Source organism: Acipenser ruthenus, chromosome 24 (assembly GCF_902713425.1).
Source record: "Acipenser ruthenus chromosome 24, fAciRut3.2 maternal haplotype, whole genome shotgun sequence".
Taxonomy (NCBI): Eukaryota; Metazoa; Chordata; class Actinopteri; order Acipenseriformes; family Acipenseridae; genus Acipenser; species Acipenser ruthenus.
Genome location: NC_081212.1, coordinates 4,715,335 through 4,733,883, shown reverse-complemented (window position 1 = coordinate 4,733,883; position 18,549 = coordinate 4,715,335). Strand labels below are relative to the sequence as shown.

The 18,549-nt window shown below is 37.3% G+C and overlaps 1 protein-coding gene across 1 annotated transcript; it reads left to right on the top strand.

Moving 5' to 3' along the window:
* The first annotated feature begins 300 nt into the window (after positions 1 to 300).
* LOC131700535 (uncharacterized) lies at positions 301 to 2,540 on the top strand. The gene is made up of 3 exons (XM_058998375.1): positions 301 to 571; positions 789 to 866; positions 963 to 2,540. The coding sequence occupies exons 1-3, from the start codon at positions 436 to 438 to the stop codon at positions 2,222 to 2,224; spliced, it is 1,476 nt and encodes a 491-aa protein (XP_058854358.1). The 5' UTR covers positions 301 to 435; the 3' UTR covers positions 2,225 to 2,540.
* The last annotated feature ends 16,009 nt before the right edge of the window (positions 2,541 to 18,549 follow it).

The window sequence follows — 18,549 nt, the reverse complement described above, 5'->3', positions numbered from 1 at the left end:
TTAAAGATTAGTCCCTTTGAATGGGTGTTTTAACAAACAATATAGCATTCAGGATTAAACAAGTTACTATTCTGACTACTGAATTTCAATTATAGGACACTAAGTTATTTTGGGTCACCACTTCATATTTTGTTATGGAAATAGGTTGTCAAACCAGAATGTATTGATCATGTATAAAATCTGTGTCAATTTACCTTCTTGTGTTATTGCTATAATATACACATTTACAGTTTTCAATAAAAGAGCTAAGGCTTGGTGACAAAAAGTGCTTAGCAACAATGTTAGAATACTTATCATAACAGTCTAGAACACTTATTAGTTCTACTCATCCAAACAGAATCTTTCCTCTATGGAAACTACTTGAAAATTCTAAACAGGCTGCAAAAATACATTGAACCATCATCTTAAAAACAAGATACCATACTTATCAGCAAAATGAACAATAATTTAGGTTTTTCAGGTGGAAGGTTTTCCCATAGATCATCCTCTACTATCCCCAGAATGGCAGATACAGTCCCTTCGTACCAAAGACTCTCAGGAAACATCAAACCAGAACGTTTTTTCAGACTAGGTAAGCATTCAGAAATCCGTTAACTAAAATATATATATATATATATATATATATAGAGAGAGAGAGAGAGAGAGAGAGAGAGAGAATCTATGTAGCTCTGATGAAAATGGTCTAAATGCATGGATTATTACTTATAATTCAGATCTATGAACATGCTAATTATCATTATGTAACCATGCCAACAGTATACACCTGTTCATTTTTTTAAAAATTTCAGATCAGGCAAGATTCCAAATGCCTTTCCCTGAGTCGAGAAGTTCCTCACAAGCCCAGCAGCCAAAAACTGGGGCTGCAGGTTAGATGGCGTTTAATTCCTAAATGTGTTTAGTATTTATGGTTTCTAAAAGTATTTTAAAAGTGAAAAGGTATTAATGCATGCTTTATTTTGCAGTTCTACACAGTGCTGCTTGTGACCCTAATGCAACAGTGTTGGAGTTCAATTTGCAACAGCCCAGCACTTTATCAAATGAGTATTACCACAACTATTATGTCACTCAACCAGCAATAGAACTTCGCCAGCAAGCGTTTTTTCAGCAGCCACAGCCAGCGTACCACTCCCTGCCCGACCAGAAAACTGTCATCTACCAGGTACCCCAGGATCATCTTCAACAAGGTGTTTATTACCAGTCTACCACGAGGCAACCTGCTGAGGCTCCTGTCTACCTGCGACCATACCAGGAGCAGAACAGGTCCAGCAATATCCCCATGGTTTTCCAGATTCAAGGAGAACAATACATCCACTACCAGGTCCAAGGCAGGAAGACAAAGAAACGACACTCAAAAAACCACATACAGGAAGTGGGTGACCTTACGTATGTCGGGTTGAACAGCGTAGCAAACCACTTGCCTGGAATCACCACTTCAGCTCTGTTACCCGGAGTCACCAAGGCTGCAAAACCTGACTCCCAGGTTCCTACACAGATGATAACAGCCAATCATCAGGCTGAAGGGGTATACCTTCTTTCTAATGAAAAGATTACCAAGTTCCTGAGAATTGACGGTCAGCCAACTAAACTCTGCCACAGCCAAACCCCTGCAGGGGAGTCAGCCTCTATCCTTGCGTTTGTAAAAGGCATGACTGTTGAACCCAAACTGGAGGAGCGAAGCTTCAATGAAATCTGTCAGAACATTTCTCAATTCCCACAAGCTGCAAAGAAAGAAGAAGCAGGTGCAAATCAGAAAGTGGAAGGAATGGGAAATGAAATTGTCCAAAAGGTAAAACCGAAGCAGGTTGCATGTGAAGTTGCCCCTGTGACAGGTGGGATGACAATATTCAGCCGTGCTGCAGAACTTGTGAAGCTCAGCAACACCCCGGGGGATCTTCTGGTCAGGACTATGGCATCCCCCACTGACACAGAGGGCAAGCATGACCAGGAACTCAGCAGAGAAGTCAATGTGTTGAAAGGTAATACTGAGGAATCTCACGCCATCTGGGCTTCTGAAGACCTGACCCTTCCTGACAACCTTCTAGAAGCTCTTTTTAAAATCCCTGGCGTTTTGGATATCGCTGTGGAGATGGGGTATTTGCCTGATGTGAACAGTTATTGTTTGGTCGACCCTCAGCTTCCAGGACGGTCTGTATCTTTGGGTGGTACTTGCATGAAAGTTGCTGTCAATAAACCAAATCCATCCAATTTTCCAAACGTACAGTAGCAGTAGTAGTTGTCAGAAGCAGAATCCAAAACAGGGTTGAAAAGCCAAAAATGGAATAGTTTTCAAATAAAAAAATGAAGAAACTAAAAAAAAAATCACTTGGCAATTAATACAGTCCAATAAGTATTTTGGCCATCATGAAGCTTTTAAGGATTCTGCGCAAGCATAAATTATGCTTTTTTAATTGTGTAACGCAAACGCTGTATTCCAGGTATTCCTTAACAATGCCTATAAAATGTTTTTACTAATAAAGTTTTCATTCATCATTCATTCATGCTGTAATTATACCCCACTGTAAGCGAACTGCTAAATAAAGAATGGCAAATTGATAAAGAAACCTCAGTAAAAATAACAGAACAAATTAGCCAATTTAGTCATACAAGTAAGAAACGCTTTAAAACTCCCTAGTTCTGCAGTGCTAATGTAATGCTGATAGTGAAAATGTACAGTAATTCCTTTAGTTTCCGTCCTAATTAAACATCTCCTGTCGGATCAGAGCCTGTCAGGGTGCTCTAAGCCCCAAAGCCTGAAGTGTAAAATAAAGCAAATTGCTTGACTTACTCACAGTGATAGAGTCATCTTGGAAAGAGATTGGAAATCAATACTCGCCATCCCTGTGCTCGGCTCTTTAATCACAGATGCAATTTGTAAATGCAATCAGTACAAGGGGCACTGGGAACTTGGACATTTTTCATAGAATTTAAAGACAAGGACAGATTTTATTGCTGCAATTGAACCTAGTGTTGTGAGTTAAGAGTCAATGTAAAATACCAGTAGTTGTGCCTTTGGCTACTGAGAAAGCAATGCTCTGGTTAAACTCGCTAGGTTGGACTGTTGAGCCACTGGACTTCCATTTGATGTAAGAAAGAGTAGAAAGAAATATCCATGTCGGAATTAGGTTAAGGGATTTACCAGCCTTGAAGCTGAACAAACCCAGCCTTCCACTGCCTCGCCGCTTTGATCCTAAACATTAATGAACATTTTTAAAATGTAAATTACACCGAAACCGTACTGTAACCTCAGTAGAGCAAGTAAAAAGGGGAAGCATTCTTAAATTGCAAACAGGGGAGCTAAAATGATTAGAGGTGACACTTTGTTTGTAAATGTACTGTGCAAATCAATTGGGTAACCATAACAGATGCTAATGATGTGCCAGTGTGTGTACCAGGGGATTTTTCCCGGGCTGTGTGACAAGCCCACTCGTCTCTGCGGCATTCAGTACGGCTGCTGGTAACTCCTCTTGACAGCGCAAAGACCCTCTCTGACCCCGGCAGCTCTCTAGGCTCCCTGCGGTCATTCACCGCTGTCAGAACCCAAAACATTTTAGAAGAAGAGCTGCCAAAATAAGGCAGAGTCACTGTCTAAGATCTCAAAAGGAGAGTTTAACCACTGACTGGTTAGGGTTAAAGATGCACAGTGCCATCCACCAGGTCAGAACTGGATGAAGTTCATTTTATAAATGGAAGTTGACAGTGATCTTTACACACATCCAAGAAAACCCTTTCCACTGCCCAGCAGCATGTTCTCAAACCTGCACTCCATTAGCATGTTGCCCTTCCCTTTCTCTGCAGGCAGGTCTTGGTGGGAATGTAAAACTAGCATATAAGTCTTGAACCCAGAACTTGGTTTAAACAGTGCAACACACAGTTATTATTCCTCAGTTAGTCAGTCTGACTTGTTCCCATGTGCACCATTTATTCAATACATTAAATAGTTTTGAGGTGCTACATGTTCAATAGCACACGCCATTTATTAAGAGATGTGTTTTTAACAACAATAACTAAAGAAAAGGTTTAAATAGTAACTGGTTAAAGTTACGAAGGAGACATTTCCGGTAAAACATTTTTTTATATTCAAGCACAAGTGTGTACAAGTGCCTTCAGTAATGATCAATCTCCTACATACAAGAATATCTTTCAAATACACTACGAAATTGAAAATAAACAGCCTGACACATGCATTTATTTCAGGTGCATTTTATCCCAGATCACTACTTTAATGTAGGGTTAGTCATATGTTATTGTGTCTTGAATTATTTTACTGTTGTTTTTTTTCTCTGTTTAAATTTGAAAGCCACAGTTTGGCCAGACATCACTTCTTCCTAAAGAGCTATTCGTTTTACAAATACAGTGCTTGAATAAGAGAAGACCATTAACGTCACGATAAAAGGCAGTCCACTTTTTCATAGCGTAATGGTCTTAATTTTAGTTCTGGATGCCTAGGAAACAGTTTGAAATTGCAGGTATGGTTTTGAAAACAAATTCACGCTTCCTTTTTTTAAATTTTTTTTATTTAATTAATTGCTAACTGTGTCACTCCTGGGTGTGTTGTAAAGCTTCCAAAGGATATTTTAATTAGCTGAAAAAAAAGTAATTGTAATAATACATCAATTACAAGTTAAGACTGCAATTACTGTACCGCTACTTACTGCTGTTTACCATGATTATTTTTGCACTCTGGGCAAAAACATTCTAACAAAAATTATGGATATTGTATACAACAGTTATTATTTATGTGGTCCAATTTAATCAACTGTGCACATTTAGGGAAACGTTTTTGAAAATTGCATAATGTAGAGCATATTTATTCTGATTTAATTAACACATCATAAAAGATGGTAGTTATACTATATATTGTACTGATTTTTTCATATCAGCAAAAAAAGAAACGTTTCTTCTGAGCTGACACATGCCGTAATATCAGCAATCTACAGGATGAGTAGAAAGTCTTATAAGAAACGAAGTAGTCCAGATGTCACCAAACCTTTCTGATTCTTCCTCTTTGATACATCTTGCAGCAGGCTTACAGTCACTGGCGTATTGTGCTGTCCTGATTAACATTATGTGCAAGACCACAGGGTCATAAATTGATGTTTGGATTGGGTTAACGATTAAAATAAAGCCTTGCTTTAAGATAATAATGTAATTAATACACCAGGTGATTGGGTCCAGTTAGGTAAGCTGCTGTACCGTACCTGGTCAGTACCGGTCCTTCCAGTAGCACCAGTGTACTGCACTGATGAAGGAACTAGTCAGCACATTTGTCTACTTGACTTAGTTTCTTATACGTTTTACCTTATATTTTGATTGATGGTTGTGTGAAGCTATGGATGAGTATAAAGGGACAGTTGCTGTGGGAAAAAAACATTCACCTCAGAGCAATGCAACTTGGCACAGGGTGGTACCAAGGAAGGACAGCAACCTGCACAGTGTTATAGTGGCCACTATAGTTAATAAATAAATAAATAAATGAATAAATAAATACATAAATAAAAGTTTGTACATGAACGGTCTAAATAAGGGCATTCAAAATTCTCCTCAGAAAATCAGAAATAATTACTGTTTTAATTAGATGTATTACACTGTCACAATGAATTATGTCCTGTCTACCCAGCGGCCCTGTGCTTGTAAAGAAACATTGGTGTTCTATGGTAATTGAAAGAGCAGAAACAGTTAACTTGTACGCGTTATTTTAATGATGAATGAAAACGAAACTGCAAAACAGATCTATTGAATATAATCTAGTTTGTGCTTTTATAGCTTTTCTCATGGTAATAATAATGTTAACCTTAACTTTGTGTAAAGAAACAAGTTGATAGCCTTGCCTCGTAAGTGCTGTAATTGCACAATCATTAAAAACAAGGGCTCCAGCAGCGTGTCTTGCTAATCACATAACAGCTTAACATTTCCCTTCAAACATTTCTTTGAAATAGTGTATTGTGTAAATGTGACAAAATTAAAGTGTTACCTTCAAGGGGAATAGGCTAAGACATCTTTTGCAAACAGTTTAAGATACTTTTTAATACCAAAGATGAACTATCTTGACTCTCTTTTGCAAGAGCAAGCAATTAAGCACAGTTATTCAAAAAGCTTTATTCTATTACTTTTCAAAATATGTGAGCTAATGCTTTGAGATGGCTGTGTGGTTCCCAGGCCCGAAGCACAATGGAAACATGTCTTGAAAAGAAAGAACTTGAGGAACGTCTTCTGTCTGTTCAATAGAAAGTGCCAACGTTTGTCATGTCTAGTAAATAGAACGTGGCACATAGACAGAGACTTTTATACTGTGGTGTGTGGGTTAACAGTTGTAGACGGTCAACAGTTTTGCAACCAGTTTTTTTGTTCGCCTGTATCGTTTGTGTAACATGGCGATTTATAAGGCATCCACTTGCCATGGACAGTCTACTGTGTATTTAATAAATGATCTGGAAAGGCTTGCCGTTATAGGTAATCCTAGTGTTGGGCCAACCATGAACTTTGCTTATTTTCTACTTTCAGTATATAGTCAAAAAATTGGCACTTGTGCAGGATATTGAGATGCAGCCAAGTGTGTTACCAGTGCCCTTTATGTGGAGTTACTACACAGAATTGAAACAGATCACTGTCCTTTCCACTCTAGGGCCAATTGAGTTTTCACTTTTGGATTTTATCTTTTCACCCATTGTTCAAGATTAATGTCAAATATATATAGATCAATTGAGGACTAAGCTATTTACATTTTTTTTTTTTTTTTTAAATCCAGTTTCAGGCGCAGTAAAAATGAGTCTGGTGGCCTAACTGTTCTGCAGATTTTTTTGTCCAATTGTATTGGAACACATTCTATGCAAGCATGGGTAGCTGGGTGTGAAACCAACATCCTCGTTTTTATTTGCCAATGCAGTTGCGCTGCCAAGAATTGCATTGCTTGTTTTCCCTATGTGCTTGCTCTGTGTGCTTGGAACTTAGAGCTCTGGCAGGGTTCTGTTGGCTTGCCGGAACACCCAGGCGGAGCTGGGTCTGATTAATCTCTTCAGGGGTCTTTAGATTACAGCAGGAGGAACAGACTCTCTAGCCCTGCATGTACTAAGACCTAAAGGCATTGGCTTCATGTAGGGGAGCTTCAAATGAGTTCCTTTTACAAGACCCAGACCTTAGGGTCTGTAAAGCACTCCATTAAATTGGGGTGCAGTTATAAGCCGATTTGTACTCCATTGATCAAATGGCCAAAAGTTTTTCATCACTCTATAGAATCAACTAGTTTTGCTTCACAAAGTCAAATGAAACCTGCTGAACAATATTACATTAACATATTGAATTACATATGGCTTTATTTGATTACATGATGTTATAGGATTTTTTTTAATTATGTCTCAATCATACATTTCTAGGTGACGTAAAATGTTTGGCCATAGCTGTACAATCGGGCATTACTGTGGAATAAAACGGTTGACTTGCCCTGAACAGTAGCCATTGCAGTACCTGTTGGCTGTAAGAATGCATTTAGATTTCTGTTGTCCCTTTTGGAGCTTTACAATTCTGTTCTTTTCAAGATGCCACTATTGTCAGCCTGGTAGTGTTGTTTCAGATGCACTGTCACATACAGATAGTGTTCTGCTGGTTCATCACTGAAACTGGGCCCAGCTGAGTGGGGACTGCCGAGGAAGCGACGACTGCGTTCCACTGATATGGTTGTGATGCCCTGAGTCATTCAAAACTTTGCAACTGCTTACAGTATCCCATTGAATCCCATTAAAAAACAAAACACATAAGGACCTTTGTAGTTGAAGGGAAGGAGAGCCTTGGGGTCAGTTGACAGAGCCCAGAGCAATGACCTTTAATAGACGAGTGGTGCTGTTAACCCAGAGTAATTCCTCACATAATTCAACCTCTAAATATACCCGTCTGTGGAGATGCTACCGCTAATCCTGTTTCTTATCCATTTCGTTAACTGGACATAAAGCAATCCCCTACTGTTTAATTAAAACTGTAGCTCCCACCTACACTGCAGTCTGAATGGCTACTTTGCTGGTTTGCTTGAGCCCAAGAGAGGCTTTTCTGTTTAATCAGCTTGTTTGTAAGGCCATAGCTGCACAGCTATGTCTAATACGCACAGAGCTTCCTAATAGGAGCAGACAGGAGAGGCTCAGTTGTGTTTGCCACCGCTCTCTTCAGGGGGATCTTTAGGGGCAGGGAAACTGACAGAGAGAAGACAGGTGAATAAACTGGATACTTGGGTTAGCCAACATCCTTTTCTTTCATCATTAGCTTACTGATCATGCTCTTATTCCTTTAAGCAGCTTGAAGCAGGCTGATTTCTGCTTGTTTTTCATTTGCTAGAAAAAAAAAAAAAAAACCAAGTATGCGGTTTGTAACAAACACTATTATGTACTGTTATCACCCCTTTCAAACATACTGAACTGGGTGCCTGTTGTATATTACTGTTGCCCCTTTAAGCTCGGTATAGTTGGCAGATAATGGGCACAAGCCAAGAAAGTAGACCTGACCCAGAACAGATGTTTCAGATGTGGAAATGTCAAGATCATGACATCGTTTATCTTGTGATCTCTACGTTAAAACTGTAAATGTTGAAATCGTATTTGCAAGCTGTTTAACATTTTGTTGAGTAGAATAGGGTTTTATTTTTTTTTATCAGCTTGACTAATTTGTATTTATCCCATTGCAAGCTGTTTTGCCACAAGATGCAATCAAGTTATGAATGTGTGGACGGTGGTTTCTGTCCAACTTTTAATAGAACAACCCAGCTTGACAGCAACATAAAAATAGGTCACATCAGACATGATGAAAATGGCTCTTTTTCATTCTTGTTTTCACGCTCTCCTCTATTTCTGTGCCCCCCCTCCCCCATTGTAATTACAGTCTTCAGTACCCTCTGCAGATCCACTAATAGCTGTCAATTTAACTCCCAAGTGATTGTCGGTGAAGGAGACCAGGGCACACTGCGTGGTTATATAAACTGTCAGTTTCTGGTGTCAAGCGTCTAAACAATAAATAAATAGGTTAAAAAGTTAATAATCTGTGGTAAAAAAAAAAAAAGTATGCTGTATATCCATTTCAAATCCGCGCTTCGGATGAGATGTAAAACTGAGGTCCTATTGTAAGTGACTCTGCAGCAGCAGTTGTTGATGCACAGTTCACCCCATAGTCTCTGTAAGTCACTTTGGATAAAAGCATTTGTTAAATGACTAATTAATAATAGCTTTGGAAGATAAAGTTTAGGTTAGCATGTAAAATCATGGTTAATGCATAGTACATGCATTATAAACTGCAAATGTACCACAGTAAAGTGCTTTATGTTATAGAAAGGTAATGTAAAACATTACACAGTACAAAATGTGTGAGTTTTGTTTCATGTAGTTATGTGTCTTTATACTACGTGTGTGGGTGTTCCAAAGCATATTTATATTTCATATTTCATATTTCAGTGGCCGGTGTGTTGCAATGCTGTCACAGTAGCACCTTTTGCCAAGCTTTAAATTCAGAGCTCTTCACAGTCACAGCAATCAGTAAAACAAAATAAACAAATGACTTAATTAAATCAATTATCATAAGTAAGTGGTTCATTATGCATTGGAATAAACAGAATGCATGACAGTTCTTTGTAGATAACTTAGAAATAATACTCTTGTGTCCCTGTGTCTTCCCTGACTCATTGATTAATTTAGCGTTAACCACTTAGAACCACTGTATGGGATACATAAAGTTGTTAGCGCTAAATGTAAGTGCTCCTGAAATGCTATTAATGTTGTCAATAACACATTTACAATACAGTGTGTGAATTATACTGTTTTGTTTCACGGTGTTGTAACATGTAGTGATGTGTCTTTCTGCACAAGCAAGAAAGATGTCTGACTAGATTGGAACGCAGGTACCTAATTTGCTTGTGAATTTTCTACTGCCTTTTTGAATCCCCCAAAGCAATGTTGTAAGAGCGCATGACAAGCAGACTCTGGTGAGATGCAAGCTTGCTCAAGCTGCTGAAAGCCTTGCCTTTTGTTCATGGCTTGTTTCTAGTTTGATGGCCCCTAAGCTCCTCTTGATAAGGACCATAAGGAGTGATTAGAAAGTAATGAACTTTACAGGGAAACTTGGAGATGTAGGGATTAGACGTGCATGGCTGACTAGATGTCGATCAGGCCAGATAAAATGTGAACATTGCTCTGCTGTTTGAGACTGTCACTTTTTTAGGGTAGATATAATCCCAGCAACATTATCTGCAGGTATTATTGCTCGATCTTTATCATGGTTAGTGATACTGATACATTATTAGAGGTGAGTAACCTTGCACAGGAAACATAAGAGCATCTACAGTAATCTAAGCACTCCTGTATTCCTATCCTACGGCACTGAGTCATTTGGTTCTATTTTTTTGTAAAATAGTAGTTTGTTGAAAGTATACTCTAATTAAAACTACATTTGCATAATATTACATTTTCTCCCTCATATGCTATGTGCGTTCTCTATTTGCTGTTGTGCCCTTTCTTCCCAGATCATTATTTAACAGACTAATGTCCTTAATGTTTAGATTGTGTGTCATTTGTGTCCCCTCTACTGGGCATCTCTAAAACCACCTTTAAAATTCCGCCTTTAGTTTCAAAGGCGCCCCCTGTGCTGACGAAGGACATTAGTAGTAAGCCCAGCAAATAATGAGCAGAAACCAAGAACTTTACGAAACCCACATAAAAGGACACTAAACAGTTAAGAAACCAAATACGAAAAGATGCAGATGGTATCCCTTTAAAGACTGGAAATGTAAAGTCTGAAAACATCAATTAATGTGTCTGATATCCTTTATTGAAATCATAACTCAGACTCCCTGAGTGATGCCACATCTGAGGAATTTGTAGCAAATGTTTACAACTGTGTTGTAATTATTTATTTATTTATTTATTTATTTATTTATTTATTTATTTATATTTTTTGCAAAAGCTCTGAAAAAAACATTTTTCCATGTGATATTCTAACCTTGTTGGGTATATGGTTTCAGCAGTAAAGCATTGAATCCTGCTGAGGCTTCTGTTACTTGCTTGGTTCATTCATGGGGAGTGATTGTGATTTCAGCCGATTTAATTAAATCGGTAAATAAATGTATTTTAATATCACAAGCAACATGCTAAGAAGCACTTAATATGTTGCTGTTTTGTGTCTACTAAGTTAACTCACTCTTTGCTTCAGTGATAAATTCACCCTGTTTTAACAAGATGAGCACCTCTGATGATATACTGTTACTGAAAACACAGAATCAGCAGTTTGTTAATTCACCACTTTGACATTACATTGGATATTATAATGGACAATAAAATAGCCCACGACAAAGTGTTTCATTTTAAGCCACTGACATGTACAGCTTTACAGAAGCTTACTAATCTAGCAACCCCATGTATCACAATGCGTGATAATAATGAACTTATTTTCCTCAGTAGATATGTATGTATTTAAAAAAAGAAAGGATCTATTCAAAAATACTGTTTTCAACATACATGATGCTAGTCAAATTTATGTCAATTTAGTCCAATTTATGCCACTTCTATCCTTAGCTGCTTTTAAAAAGTACGAAATATAACAAAAACAAACGACGACAGTGATAAAGTTAACACATGCTTTTGGCTATATTGTGCAGTGGTAGCTTTAAATAATTTCATATGCATTTATCATCGTTTTTGTTATTTGGCGCTTTTTAAACAATAATCTGAGGGAAGATGTTGACTAATGGAATAGGTCTTAAATATAGTTAGATAGAACCCAGCAATGAATTCAAATCAAACCGCATGGAACAAGCTACAAGGCTGTGGCCTATATTGTATATTAGATTATATCTTGATGTTGTGCTTCAAACTACATATTGGATCCGCATTATGAAAGCAATGCTCGTCGCCCTTTGCATTATTGAAATCTGCATGTTTTATACCACACTGAATACTTTAGTTATACAGTACCGTGAACTGGACTAGCATAATCTAAAATACAAATGACTTTGTTACAGGAGCTGCACATTCCTTCATTGCCGTTATCAATCATTTGGAAGATGTGAACACAGAATAGCCATTTTCTAAGGCTGTGTTGTAAGAGGTTTTTGAATGTATAAATACAGTTCTAAAATAACTCTGGATTTCAGAAATTTTTCTTTTTCAAAGTGTCTCCCAAAGTTCCAACGACAGGAGGTCTTGTCATAGATATATTGATAAAAGTTGTAAACAGTATGTAATCTACAAAGTACATCTTTTTTTGTATCCTTTTTTGTGCACGGGCCCTCTTTGCTCTTGTTTGGTTCTTATAAAATGACTCGGCAAATCAAATCAAAGAGGCAGGTTTAAAATTAGGCTTGTAATGATACACGAACATCCGGATACAATGCATGTGATCATCCTGGTGGGCTGCTTGTATTATGCATAATAAGATTAAATGATCATTTAACAAGTCTGTTAAAAGACAAAAACTAAATGAGTTAGGGAGATGTATGTATTTATTTATTTGTACCAACTACACTTATTCTTCATTCAAGAACTTGGTGAACTACAACAAGAGATGCTGTGTGTGACAAGGATGAGAGAGGTTTGAGACTCAGAGACAGTTTAAAGTTCAAAATAAAGCTTTTTAATAAACAAAAAAATACAAAATAAACAGGCACAAGGGCCAAACAAAAAGGTTTTAAACAGAAATAATAAACACAAAACAAAACTTACAAATAAAGTTTCCAGGCTGGGCGTTGCCTTCACTTGTCAAAAAAACTTACAAAACACAGCACACACAAAAGCACACACAGCACACACAAAAACACAAAAACACAAAAACACTCTACTCCTTCTAGAACTCTCTCTCTAGCCAGGGCCTCTCCCCTGGCTTTTATCCCCTGTGGCTGGAGCCCAATTAATCAATAATTGCTGATTATTCAATTAGGGCTCCAGCCACATTCTCACATGTTTTCCTGGCAGGGAGGAATTTAACCCCCTCCCTGCCAGTCCCAACCACGTTCATAAAGACGGGGCAGTCCCCCGTCACACTGTGCTTGTGGTCTTGTATGACAATACAAACCTCTATAGTATTATGATACGAATCATATATCACGTAAAGAAAGTATTATGATTCTTCGATATGCGATGAATCTCTACACCCCTATTTGAAATACAGATGCAGCTGGGGACAGTAATGCCGTCTGCTTAAAAAAAAAAAAAAAACAGTGAATATAACCCTTATACATGTATAAAACACATTTTATCTTTCTTGCATCCAACAGCGTTGTTTCTGAAACTAAACACAAAACACAGACAAAAGCTCTCCAGCAGATACTGTACCAAAGTGTTTGTAAAATGCTTAAACAAAGATAACGCTAATGTAACATTTTTACTGTGGCACAGACATCCAGGTAGCTTTTCTTGTTATGTTGGTAGCCAAAGAATATTTTCTTACAATCCCCTCCCAGTTCTAGTGACAGGGTATAATCAACACAAACTAGATTAAACCAATCATACTATCTTGTTCAGTATATAAGGCACACATGCCTGTTCTATATGGGCTATATTAACACAGGGATGTTTTTTTGACACCTCTGTCCAGAGCCAGTACGTTTAAATGGATGATATTAGTACTCGATGAAAATAACAGTGCAACAGTGGCATGCATGACCCAAGTGACTTCCCAGCGCTGTTGGAGTTAGCTAATGGCAGAGTACTGGAGAGCTCCTGCTGGGTTTCCATTGTCTGTCATTTCTGGCTTGTTCACGTCAGCTCTAAAGCTCTTCTACCTTCTAATTCCAAGAGCAGCCCCTGTCTCTTCCTGATACAGGTGGTTCAAAAGAGACTGAGGATTGGGTATTGAGGCCCGTTGAAGCCAACGGGTCATTAAAAAACGTTTACTGTTCAATGTTTACTGTAACACTTGAAATGTATTTGCTTACGATTGTAAGTCGCCCTGGATAAGGGCGTCTGCTAAGAAATAAATAATAATAATAATAATAATAATAATAATGCTGTTTTATTTATTGTTGTCAGTGGTGTTTTTTTTTCTTTTTCCTTGAGACATTAGCATTTTCATTGTGATTTAGATTTTTACCCTTGAGAGCCAAAAAGCTATTGTTGTAACCCCTCATATTTGCATGCTATTTTAGCTAATTCCAATATGTCAGTTTAATGACTAACTTGAAAATCTCAGAACAGTTTAAAACGGGTCTTGACAGTGATTATGAGTCAACCATTTGATACAGACATTAATGCCACTGCCGTTATTTTGAGTATTTCCCAGATGTCAAATCCAATGCACTTTATCTTATGAGCTCTGGTACACACGGACACAAAATCACCTGGTAGCTAAATGGTTAAATGAGCAAATAGGAATTTACATTCATTTTAATACACCTCCACATATACCTATCAAAATCAATATGTATAATCCATTTTGTTCAAACATTTCTTGCTACTGTACAGTGAGTGCTGGGTTACAGTCATTGTTTCTAAATATACTTTCTCTGCATGCTCAAACCAATTACTTGGTTTAATTGTCTCCCTTACTCCCAGAACCGTACAGTCTCGTAAGTAAATCATTGATGCCACTTTGTTGTTTACCTGTGCAAACACAGGGTCAGGTGGTTACCTTTCATAATTAAAATCAAGATTGAGCTTCTCGTGTAAACAGGTTTTAATGAGTAAAAGTTTAAAAAGCATCATTAATTAGTTCAAATTCCCCAAAGCTTTGCAAACCTTGTAATTCAATAATGTAGTATGAAGAAAAAAAACCCTAATGGGAATTAGCTAAATAAAATGAATAACTGATATTGTCACAGGGAGCAAACAGGAATACAGAACTAGTGTTAGAAGTGTGACAAGAGTACAGTTTTTTTGGTCACATTATTTTTTAAGGGGCTTTTTTTCAGGGTATTTACTGTTAACAACTAGTTAACTAACACTTTAACAACATTTTGTGTTAATAAGCTAGACGTATTTCATAATAACCCATTTATAAGCAAATAAAAGGTGTAATAAACCTGATCTTATTTGTAAACCAAGGTAAAAGCGCCTTTAAATGCAAGTCGACAATCCCTAAATTGCAGTCTGATGCAGTTTATAAATAGATTGCTATATATTAAGTAACCATTAACAAAAACAAAGAACATTTATTTATGCTTTAGCCAGCTGTTTACCGTTAAGTAGGAAAGTGCACCCTATGTAAATGAATATCCATTTAAAAAATGGATGCAAGTCCCGAAATGGTTTTGCGCATTGATTTGTGTTGAACAGATTATATTTTTGATGGGTTTTTCATCTGTCTGACATGATAAGAAACTGCATGTCTGACGCTGGACATTTCAAATATCCCAGACATGATTTGAATGGAGAAAAAAATATATGTATCTTGAAGGTTCAGCCTGCCTGCTGACTTTGGATAAATCACTACCTCAAAGTAAGCCTTGTCCAATCTGTCTTGGAGAACAGGCATTAAATAGATTTACAGGGCTACATGCGTGTTGCACAGCATAATGTCAGACCCTTTACTGGGAATATATATCAAATATTCAAGGCAGACAAAATGTAAATAATGTGTTTGGTAAGTAGCTTTTGCATGTGTCACGCAAAATATATGGTCAACGTAATTTCTTGTTTCAGCTATTTTTCTCTGAGCCACAGAATAATAACCCAGCAGACTGTGTATCATTTCACAAACGTCCTTTAAACCAAGAGAAATAACCTGCTTCACAATGTTATCAATAATCCAAGAGCTTTCCGTGCCTGTCTTTCTGCAACCTGAGATTAAGAGCAGGAGACAGCACAAGGTTAACGGGGGCTGGTAAATCTAATTCTACAATCTCCAGTGGGCTTTTAGTTGGAGGTCTGAGAGCGCTTATAAATATGCTGCTGCCTTCATTAAAAATGAATTTCCTTTAATCCATGTGAGGAAATAATTCCCTCAGCCTCTCCAAGATCAATAACAGATTCAGGGCGTGTGCTCTTTTGTTTTCCTATATATACTGTGTATATATATATATATATATATATATATATATATATATATATATATATATATATATATATTTTATATTGCAATTAAATGACTCAGCTTTTTTAGACCATTAGAATCTTTAGAGCTTTAGCAGGGTAATAACTAGGCCTTTAAAAAAACAGTATCTAACCTTTTCATTAGCATAACACATCCCATGGATTGTATAATCTCCCAGACTTTATTTTCATTTAGAATATGGTCCATATATCAACACTGTAGATTCACTCACTGTGTATTAAGATGCCATCTGACACCATTTAAAAGGAGTTTCATATTTTAGTTAGGGCCTAAATATATGCTGCACAGGAAGTTAATCTGCAGTGTGGTGGTATATTCAATGGACTTTCACCACAGTCAATGTGAAAATATACTCTAGAATAATGGAAGACTCTTTGAGGGTCTTCTGGGGCAAACCCTCACTTGTCCAGCTAGCTCATCAAAGAGTCACTCACAAATCCTTTATAGTGCATTGTTGAATTAAAGGATTAATTTGCAAGATACAAAGGTACAGAGCATGTTCAGGGTCAGGTCTATTCACATGGTGCACGGCCATTATCTGCCATCACTTTACAGGTGTCTTTTAATTACTATGTATTTACATAGGAGTTATTTAGCAAATACATGCGTACTTACACATAATTACAAACTATTATGCATAATTACAATATTTTTGCACGATCTATGTAAGTACACAATTGTATCAGAAAAGGGATAGGGTTAGGTTTAGAGTTACGGTTAAAGTTAGGGTTATATCATGCAAAAAGATTTAAACATTAAGTACATTGTAACTATGCATAATAACATTGTAATTATGTGTAAGTATACATGTATTTACTAAGTAACTACTAAATGTACAGTGTTACCCTATAATACGGATCTCCCATAAACCTTTGGTGTCACCGGTCACTTAAAGGGGCAACAGCAATATACAATAGATCAGTTACTCTTAAAGGGGCGACAGCGGTTTATTCCAGGGTTAGTTACAACTCATTCGTAGAACAATGAGACGAAATTTGCAAGAATGCTATGATGCGAATGAGAGTCAATGAACTGTTTTTTAAAGCATTGATTATCAGCCATTGAACCCTTGGGCTGCTAAACATTTGTCCCCATTTTGGTAAAGATAATTTGACATGTATCTGAGGACTGCTTGTGTTTTTAGTCTCATCATTTCTCATGCAATATTACCATGCGTATCAAAATAGGCAACATGGTTGTCAAATAATACCATCTGTCTTCTTCAAAGGTAGAATTAACATCTTCCTCAATAATTTACCAATTCCACTTGAAGTTAGTACTCCTAAGAGAATGATTGTTGTTGTGTTTCCCCTTGTAAATACAAAAGTAGACTGCAGTGAAATGTTGACTTAGCTCACTTTGGTGCTTCGCAATTACTGGGCTCTTCCAGTGATGGTAGACACCACTCTGCATGTTAAAGAGTATTTTCACTCCGCTAAGCATTTTCAAAAAGCAGCTCCTTCATTAGCATGCTGCTCATGTACACGCATTTAGTTGTTTTTTTTTCTTCTCCATGAACACACTTCTTTTATAAAAGTGAGCGCTACAACTGTGAAAGTAATCCTCCAGCCAATTATTTTAACAAAGGGACTCAATTTCAGGCTATGTTTCTTTGACAGTGTCAATAACATGTTTAATGCATGCAAAACAAGCTGCTTTCTTGGCTCAGTTAATTCAGAAAGCAGTAATTTGTGTTATCTGGACGTTGAGTGATTGAGTGCGCTACAATTTTCACATGACCTGCTTGTGTAGGGAGCTTGTATTTGTGTGCAAAGTGCAGGATAGACTTGCTTAATGTTCATCGTGTTTGTGGAGCTCCAAACACAGATTGGACTAATCAATACAACAAGGTCATGTCACCAGGTCACGCTCTCTCTACATACTGAAGCATAGCAGAAGTGCTGAATGATGCATTGACTGCAGTAATTCAACATGGCAGTCAGAGTTCACTCGGCAAAAAGCCCTACTGTTACTGTACCTCCAAAAAAGCATTTAGATACAGGGTAGTTTAAAGTAAAGGTGAGTCCTTGCTTTCTTGGCAGAGTTGAGCAGAGACCATCCTAATTACATTTTCTTAGTCTTAGTGTTTTGAAAATAAACTTTTCAAAACACAAATAAAAGGGCACAAGGGCCAAACACAAGAAAGCTACAATACCGGAAATAAACAGAATGAATACCTTAACAAAACAAAGGTAGCAGTCATTTTCTCTCACTGCTGTCTATCTCCTTCAAACTCTGTATCTGTTCCTTCTCCTAACTCCAACCAAACAATGAGCCTGGAGCTGGCCTTATATAGCAGGTGGTTAGGAGTTAATTGCACAATTAACAAATCAATAAACTCCTGACCACCTGCACCTGAACAATCATCCCTGGATGGGAATTAACCCCATCCTAGCCAAACACTATTACAAGTGCATTTGAACCAATACACAGCCGTTTTTCAAAACAGAAGAATATACAAAATACAATCAATAACAGTAAATCATAATACAAATATATAGGGGGAAGCGGGCACCCCGTCACATGCTCACTTCCCTTTTT

What these genes read in the sequence shown, in the direction of transcription:
- LOC131700535 (XM_058998375.1), top strand. Translation starts at nt 436, where the DNA reads ATGAACAATAATTTAGGTTTTTCAGGTGGAAGGTTTTCCCATAGATCA. An exon ending in AGAACGTTTTTTCAGACTAG is followed by an intron (nt 572 to 788) that starts GTAAGCATTCAG and finishes TAAAAATTTCAG; the next exon opens with ATCAGGCAAGATTCCAAATG. An exon ending in GCCAAAAACTGGGGCTGCAG is followed by an intron (nt 867 to 962) that starts GTTAGATGGCGT and finishes TTTATTTTGCAG; the next exon opens with TTCTACACAGTGCTGCTTGT.